Source organism: Grammomys surdaster, unplaced genomic scaffold, assembly GCF_004785775.1.
Source record: "Grammomys surdaster isolate TR1022 unplaced genomic scaffold, NIH_TR_1.0 251, whole genome shotgun sequence".
NCBI lineage: Eukaryota > Metazoa > Chordata > Mammalia > Rodentia > Muridae > Grammomys > Grammomys surdaster.
In genome coordinates, this window is record NW_021604692.1 from 1,928,310 (window position 1) to 1,936,672 (window position 8,363).

General features: G+C 49.6%; 1 protein-coding gene across 1 annotated transcript in view; it reads left to right on the forward strand.

Moving 5' to 3' along the window:
• Window positions 1-6,379, forward strand: part of Rem1 (RRAD and GEM like GTPase 1) — a 9,093-nt gene extending 2,714 nt beyond the window's left edge. Inside the window, exons 4-5 of the mRNA XM_028774945.1 lie at window positions 4,503-4,704; window positions 5,672-6,379. Of these exons, the coding sequence (XP_028630778.1) occupies window positions 4,503-4,704; window positions 5,672-5,943 (474 nt within the window). The 3' untranslated portion in view covers window positions 5,944-6,379. The remainder of the gene's footprint in view (window positions 1-4,502; window positions 4,705-5,671) is intronic.
• The last annotated feature ends 1,984 nt before the right edge of the window (window positions 6,380-8,363 follow it).

Sequence of the window (8,363 nt, forward strand, 5' to 3'; positions counted from 1 at the left end):
AGCAGACACCCCAGAATGCACTCCCAGCAGACACCCCAGAATGCACTTTTCCCTTTGCATGCTCCTCATCCTTATGGCCACTCCCACACTTGGAAAACAAAACAAAGAAACAAAAAATGAAAAAACAAAACAAAATAAAGTTAGATTTGGCCCCAAAATGCCTAAGGGTGACACAACCCCCTTCCTTTTCCTTACTAGCTGTGTAGCTTTGTGCAGTTAATGTCCTTACCCTGAATTTCAGTCTTCTCATCTGATAAATGGGCCAAGCTTTCCTGCCTCATCTGCTGCTTTTATACAGTACTGCTGTTTACAAAAGTTTCTGAGTATCAAACCCAGGGCCTAGAGCCGGCTCTGAATGTATCTCACCACTGAGCGAGTTGTATCCCTAGCCACGTCATCGGCTGATTTTTAAAACCTGATTGCAGGCCAAGCCAAGCTTAGAGCATGAGAAGAGCGTAGCTAGGCAGGACAGGGGAACTGTCTGGGGTGACTCCGAGAGCCAGGGTGATAGTGGAAAGGGAAAACCAGGGGTCCCCTTCCCCTGTTCCCTTCCAGAACAGGAATGCAATGGGTCTCTTCCCTTTCATTACACAGGTATATACACTTACTGTAGGACTTGGTTGTATTAATTGAAGGAGAGCTGGGGAGGCAGCTCAGTTAGCAGAGCACATGCGGGCATGCGCTGAATTACAAGGCTCTGAGTCAGAGCCCCAGTACTGCACACACTAGCTATGATAATACAGCCTTGTAATCCCAGTAGCTAAAGGCAAAAGGATGCAGGAGTTTAAAGCCATCATTGACTACGTGGTGAGTTGAAGGCTAGACGGGGCTACATGAGATTCTGTCTCAAAGTGGCGGGGAGAGATTAGAACCTCGGTGGAGATATTATCTCTGTAAAGGGATTCAACTAACAAAACAAAACCCATTGTCTTGCACCTGCCTGCCACGTACCAAATGCTATGCTCACATCGAGGGACACAGGCCACCTAGTGGGCACAAGAGACACGAGAGGAGTGACTAGCTGTGTCATCTTTCCCCTAAACTTAAGCCCCATAAAGGAAGCTTAGCATACAGTGTTAGACCAGGCCTGCTGGCATAAGCCCTTAATCCAGCCTTTGGCAGGCAGAGGCAGGTGGATCTCTGTGAGTTTGAGGCCCAACCTGGGCTACATAGTGAGTTCCAGGACAACTGGGGCTGTATATAGAAACCATGTTTCAAAATAATAATAACAATCAGTGGGCAGTGTTCAGTGGTTGGCAATGCTGCTGACAGAACCTAAGAAGAGAATAAGGCGGTTGTGTGGACAGATCCGTTTTGTTCTTTGAGATGGGGCCTCATGATCTACCACCGCTGTTTTAGATTTTTATTCTATTGGGGGTGGGGTACAAGCATGTGTAGGAAGAGGTCAGAAGACAATCTGCTGGAATCAGTTCTCTCCTTCTACCGTGTAGGTCTGGGAATTGAACTTGGATCATCAGGCTTGGCAGCAGGCACCTTTACCTACTGAGCCATCTCACCAGCCCTGGCATCAAATTCTTGATCCTCCTGCCTCAGCCTCCCCAGTGCTGCAATCACAGGCATGTGTCACCATGTCTGGCTTGACTAATTCCTTTTTTTAAAAAAAGAATTATTTCTTTATTTTATGTATGAGTACACTGCAGCTGTCTTCAGACACACCAGAAGAAGGCATCAAATCCCATTGCAGATGGTTGTGAGCCACCATGTGGTTGCTGGGAATTGAACTCAGGGTGTCTGGAAGAGCAGTCAGTGCTCTTAACCGCTGAGCCATCTCTCCAGCCCCAACTAATTCCTTTTAACAGGTATAAAAGAAGGTCGAGGTGAGAGTGAGCCTAATGATGATCTCAAAACAGTAACTGGGGTTTCTGAGCACCTTCTCTGTCAGTGATGGAAATCAATGGACACACAGTATGATGTCCAGTTAAAACTATACACTCACTCTTCTTCCCTTCTCTCAGTGAAGAAGCCGATGCTCAGAGGGACTGTGTCCAAAGCTCTCCGAGAGCAGGTCAATCACACCCAGATCTACAAACACAGGTTATACTGGGATTGTGTCCCCAATTCCCTGGGAGCCCTCACTGAACCTTCAGCTTATGTCTCAAGTTGGTGTTCTTAGTCATGCAGGTCGATCAGAGAAAGAGAAACACGACAGGATGTGCTATGGCTTCCTTAGCAGCAGGGTGAAGCAGGCTCCGTTGGACGGAACTCTGAATCACCTTGCCGAGGCCTCTTTATGCTTACACAAAGGGCACGTTTAGCCAGGCAATTTCTGCATACTCAAACCTCTGATCTAGAAGCTGTCTGAAGGAATTATTACTTAAGCAGTTCTCAGCCATACAAGACTTCCTGGTTTGCCAGGTATGTCTCCGGACTAAGTTATCAAAGGCTCTGGAATCCTTCAGGAAAAGCAACTCCATAAACCTCAGATAACAATCACTGACTGTTTACAAAAGGCTACATCAAAGCCTAACAACCATCACTCCAGAATTCATGCCAGATACAATGGCTGTGTTGAGTTCCTCGTTACAGTCTACTGCTGGGTGTCTCTAATGGGCCAGGATGCCGAAGACACTGGTAAAGGAGGCAGACAAGGTGCTAGCCTCATAGGGCTCACGGACCAGTATGAGAACGAACTGCTTTCTGAATGCAGTCAACGCTATGGAGTAGTCAGTGAGTTAGGCAGAGCAATCAAAAGCCAGGTATGGGGCCTGCAAGATGGCTAAGCCAAGCAAAGGTGTCTGCCGTCAAGCCTGACCACCAGAGATTTACCCCACACAGGGGAAGGAGAAAAACAACTCCTGAAAGTTGTCCTCTGACCTCAGCACTGCACCTAGGTTTTTGGTTGTGGGAGGGGAGGGTTTTGATATTTTTTTTGTAATGTGGGTTCTGGGAATCAAATTCAATCACACTCAGATCCTCGTGCGTGTGTAGCAAGCACTTTACCCAGAGAGATTTCTTCTAGGTCCTGAGATTCTACTTCTGTCTGATTCTACTCAAAGGTTATTTGGCCTGAGAAACCATTAGTACAGCTGTTGAGCATGCACCCCTCCCCCACGGAGGACCTGACACTTCTCTGCTCACCTGTCCTACTTTCTAGCACCTTCCCCTCTTTCTACACATTCAGCCTTTCCCGCCACAGCCATTAAGACTGACTTTCCTTCTGCTGGCCTTCTTCCCTGCTGGGCCCATTCCTCCTTTCAAACCCTGCCCATGGGTTCACTGGGAGCTCCTCCATACTCATCAGACTTCCCCTGACACCCCACACCACCTCTCTGCCCTCCACCACTTTCATAGTCCCTCTGGATGGCCCTCCCCACCCTACCCTGTACCTCCCCATCCCATAACCCGCCTTCCAGAACATGAGCCTTGAGGACAAGAACCAGACCTCATTAAAGGCCTGAAATCTACCCTCCCAGAGCGCTGTCTCTGTTATTCTGCTTCTTTTCTTTCCTTGGTAAAATGACTAGAAAGAGCTCTGCTTCTTAAGTGTCCCTTTCCATTCCCATCCCCTTGTGTCCTCTCTCCCCACAAGTGACCTTTCAGAACTGTACTGAGAAGTCTCCCTTCCCTGAATTCACTCTTCTGATCAGTCTTCTGATCTCTCTCTCCCTCTCCCCCCTCCTCTCTCTCTCTCTATATGTGTGTGTGTGTGTGTGTGTGTGTGTGTGTGTATGTGTGTGTGTGTGTGTATGTGTGTGTGTCTGACTCTCTCTCTCATACACATACACACACACACACATACACACAGAGTATTCTATTACCAGTTTTGTGTGAGTGTGTATGAGTGCGGATACAGGCTTGCCGTGTATGTGCAGGTGTGAGGTCAGAGGACAGCTGTGGGAGCTGGTTCTTTCCTTCCACTGAGGGACGCAGGAATCACATCCAGGCTTTTCCTGCCAGCATCCTTACGCACTGAGCCCTCTCAATGACCCTCTCTTCCTTTTTTCTTTTAATTCTGGATTGCAGAAATTCTAAACCATGCCTCATCCTCCTCTTACAAACTAGATAGAGCTGAATGAGGCAGGCCTGACGGGGCACACACATATTCCCAGGGCTGAGGCAGGAGAATTGCTTCAAGATTAAAACCACTCTGAGATACAATGTGAGACCTTGTCCAAATGAAGAAAAAGGAGAAGGAAGAGGAAGAGAAGAAGAAGAGGAAGAAAAGAGAAAAATGGGAGGAAGAGAAGGATGAGGAGGCTGAACAGGCAAAGCTAGACCTTTATTGGCAGGACAGAGCCCCCACAGTCAGTGGGAAGGAAATGAGAGAGCATCCATCAGCTTTTTGAAGAAAGAAACTGAGGCTCAGAGAATCAATGATTTTCCCAGGGTGGCCCCGGGGACACTATGATAGAATTTGTGTCCCCACCCCCAAACCACTCCAAGTAGAACCTCTCCTACTCTGCCCTTTAGACCAACAGAGCCTCTTTCTCAGCCAGGGCTAGGCACCCTCTGAGGATGGGCCTGGGGTCCCTCCCCCGCAGGATGAAAGCTGGAGCCAGGAGTCATGCCTGCAGGCGGGCAGCGCCTACATCATCGTGTACTCCGTCGCAGATCGCAGCAGCTTTGAGAGTGCCTCGGAGCTCCGAATCCAGCTGAGGCGCACGCATCAAGCCGACCACGTGCCCATCATCCTGGTGGGCAACAAGGCCGACCTGGCCCGCTGCCGGGAAGTCTCTGTAGAAGGTGAGTCCTTTACCGCATCCTCCTCTCTCCTTCAGCCTCACTGCCCCTCCTCCAGTGCTCGCCTCAGAGAAGGTCTGTGCCCTCCAGCCTAGCCTGTCCTGCAACAAACAACTTACCTGTCCTATCCTGTCCTGTCCTCTCTCACCTCCCAAATCGGCTCCTATAGACCCCTTCTCTTCACTCCACACCCCAAACCTCTGTCCTGTGCTGGTGTCTCCACTTTGTCCAGGTTGGTCTCTACTCAATCATTCTAAACCACCCCCCCTTTTTTTTTTTTTGGTTTTTCGAGACAAAGTTTCTCTGTGTAGCCCTGGCTGTCCTAGAACTCACTCTGTAGACTAGGCTGGCCTCGAACTCAGAAATCCGCCTGCCTCTGCCTCCCAAGTGCTGGGATTAAAGGCGTGCGCCACCAGTGCCCGGAATTCTAACCCTTTTTAAATCATTCCTCCTTGACAGCTAACAGATTTCCAGAGCCACAGCTTACCTTGTGACCTTTGCTTAAAACTCCCCCCACCCCATATCCGTGACTGATAATCAGAGACGCTCGGCCCACCCCCAGTGTCTACCAGCTTCTCTCAAAGGCTGAAACTGGCTTTAGTGGCTCCAATATAAATTGGGGAGATTATAATTCAAGCTTTATATGAAACACTTAGTGTGTTGGCCAGGAACTACAAACCAAAACTTTTAAAGTTAGATATAAATTATATTTACAATGGACAAGGAATATTTTAATAAGTTTCATATTTCTAGTGGGACCTATAATGGTCTTAAAAGGGCCCTACTTACGAGGTCAAATCTTCCCAGGCTTATTCTTCTGAGTATCAGTCCCTACACTAAGCCTAAGATTTGCCCTTGGGTCCCTTGACACCTGGACTAAGTAGGCACCGGGAAATTGCTTACTGAGAGTCTGAGCACACCTCTTCCCATCTTCCTCTCTCTGTCTTCTGACTTTTCTCTGCCCCCTCAGAGGGCCGCGCCTGCGCAGTAGTGTTTGACTGCAAATTCATCGAGACTTCAGCCACTCTGCAGCACAACGTGACAGAGCTCTTCGAGGGCGTGGTGCGCCAACTGCGCCTGCGCCGTCAGGACAATGCAGTCCAGGAGACACCTTCACCTCGACGACGGGCCAGCTTGGGCCAGCGGGCCCGCCGCTTCCTGGCACGCCTGACAGCACGCAGCGCACGACGCCGGGCACTCAAGGCCCGCTCCAAGTCCTGCCACAACCTGGCTGTGCTCTAAGGCCAGCACCTCTCTGGGGGTGATGGGACACTGAGGATAAAAGGTGCATCGTTGGAGTCCTTGTGGTCAACCTTGCCAGGATGGCCAGAGCATTGCCAGGAGCCAGGGCTTTGGGGACTCTTCCTGCCTGGCAAAGTGATAACTAGACAGACTATGGGGCTATAAACCCAAGCTAGGCACAAGGTTTTTTGGTTTTGTTTTTCTTTTTTACAGGGTGGGTATCTTTTTGTAAAAAATCTTTCTTGTCCCTGGGCTGTGACCAACTCTCAGAATGTACCACAATAAGCTAGTCTGGGATGTCCTGCCTGATGTGTGAATGTCTCTCAGTGGGCTCTTCCAGGCATCTCCTCCCCAAACATCTAACTTGACTGTAGACTGCTTTGGTCTGCTGGCCTAGATGTCTTGGACAATCAATAAAGTCAGTGAATTAATTATATGCTCAGGCCCTCCTCCCAACTGCCGGGTTTAGTTTCTAACCCAAGGCCTTTGAGACAGACACACAGTGGATCACGTTCACAACGCAATTCTGAGTGACCTGCTATTTCCTTCTTTTTTTGTTTGTTTGTTTTGTTTTTGTTTTTCAAGAGCTATTTCCTTCTTAATTCACTTTTTAGATTCTAGAACCACAACATGTTACCTGTCTAGACTGGCACTGTAAGGCTGCTGACTGTGTGGGCTGACTGTACTAAGATATCCACCTGTCACACATGTTAGGAAGTCCTACCTCGGAGCTGCACAGCCAGCCCCTGTTACTTTTGTGCATGTGTGTGTTCTGTCTGTACAACACTGAAGAGTGTGGCCCCTAACCTCCTCTGGCTGCTCAGGAAAAGGAGGTTCCGAGAGGGAAAGCAGGAGCCCATAATCACACATAAACACAGCTGTTCTAAGTGAAGCCACCTAGATCCCAGGTCCTAGGAGCCCCTTGCCACAGCTCTCTTCAGGAAGGGGTAGGGTAAATAGCTCAGTAATAAAGAGCTAAGGAGAAGTCCTGAGTTCCATCCCCAAAACTCGGCAAAAAAAAGCCAGCCTGGTGCTATAATGCTGTAATCCCAGCACCTAGGAGGCAGGAGCTAGTGGATCCCTGGAACTCACCAGCCAGCCTGCCTGCCTTACTTGGTGAGCTCAAATCCAGTCAGGGGCTTTGTCTCTGAAAACAAAAACAAAACAAAAAAAAACAGTACCAGATGACCTCTGGCCTACACACACACATAGAGTGACGAGAGGTAGAGGTGGGACTGACGGGTCAAGCTTCCTAACACATGTGAGGTCACAGGTTTGATTCTAGCACTGCCGGAGACGGTGGGGGAGGTGGGAGTAGCAGCACATGCCCATAATTCCAGAACTCAGGGAGTTGAGGCCAAAGAGTCTAGAGTTCAAAGCCAATCTAGTCTACCAAGAAAGGGATGTGGAAGTTGATACATACCCATAATCTTTTCAGGGAACAAAGAGACAGCAGAATCCCCCTGAAACTTCAAAACTAGCCTGGTCTACAAAGAGAGTTCCAGGCTATCGAGGTCTATGTAGCCAGCTGCTATCTCAAAGCAAAGGGAGGACACCAGTTTTCTAACACAATTTTGCATATAATTTAAGGGGGCTGGGCATGAATTCAGTGGAACTCGGTCCATTAATCCCAGGATGGACACTAATTTAGTTCAGGGCATTCATTTTCCAAATGTGGAAAGTGGAGCCCTGAGACCAGAGAGTACTCCAGAGTTACCCAGTCAGTGAGTTCAGGGGCCCTCAGGACCCAGCCCACTCCTCTGACCTCCCCTGGCTGTGAGAGATGAAGGACAACGTAGTGAGGCTTCCCTCCAGGCTGAGGACCCAGCTGGGTGTAGGGGTCAGGTCAAGAGTTTCCATCTGGGGAGGATGGGGGAGGAGGGACTGTCACAACTTTGAGAAGAGAACAAGATGCAAACTATTTAGACCATCCTGCCTCAGACTTCTGACACCCCTGCCTCCAACCAACTACCCCTCACCAGACTCCTGGACCCTATACGAAAGTCACCCGTGACCCAGTCCAGAGGATGAGGCACAGAAAAATCATGCTTTGAGGTGCTCAGTTCCCCGATGCTCACCACCAACTCACTGGTCACCAGTCATGCCCAGGAAGCGGAGGAGGGTCTCCCCGCCCCTGAAGTTGTCTCCGGCCTGTGGTGGAGAATGGGGGTGGGAGGCCGTAACTGTGGAAAGTTGGCAGAGTCCGCCGGCAGCAGCCGGGAGAGTGGAAAAAATGATATCAAACCCGGAAAAATGCAGGCCGGATGGAGCGCCGTGTGCGAGGGAGGGGGAGGGGAAAGCAGCTGCCTGGACCGAGAACCGAGAGAGGAGGCTGACAGAGCTTCACAGCGGGCCTAGAGAAGCATGAACGAGCGCAGTCCTTCCCTTCGTTCTTGCTCCATGGGTTTTATTGAGGGTTT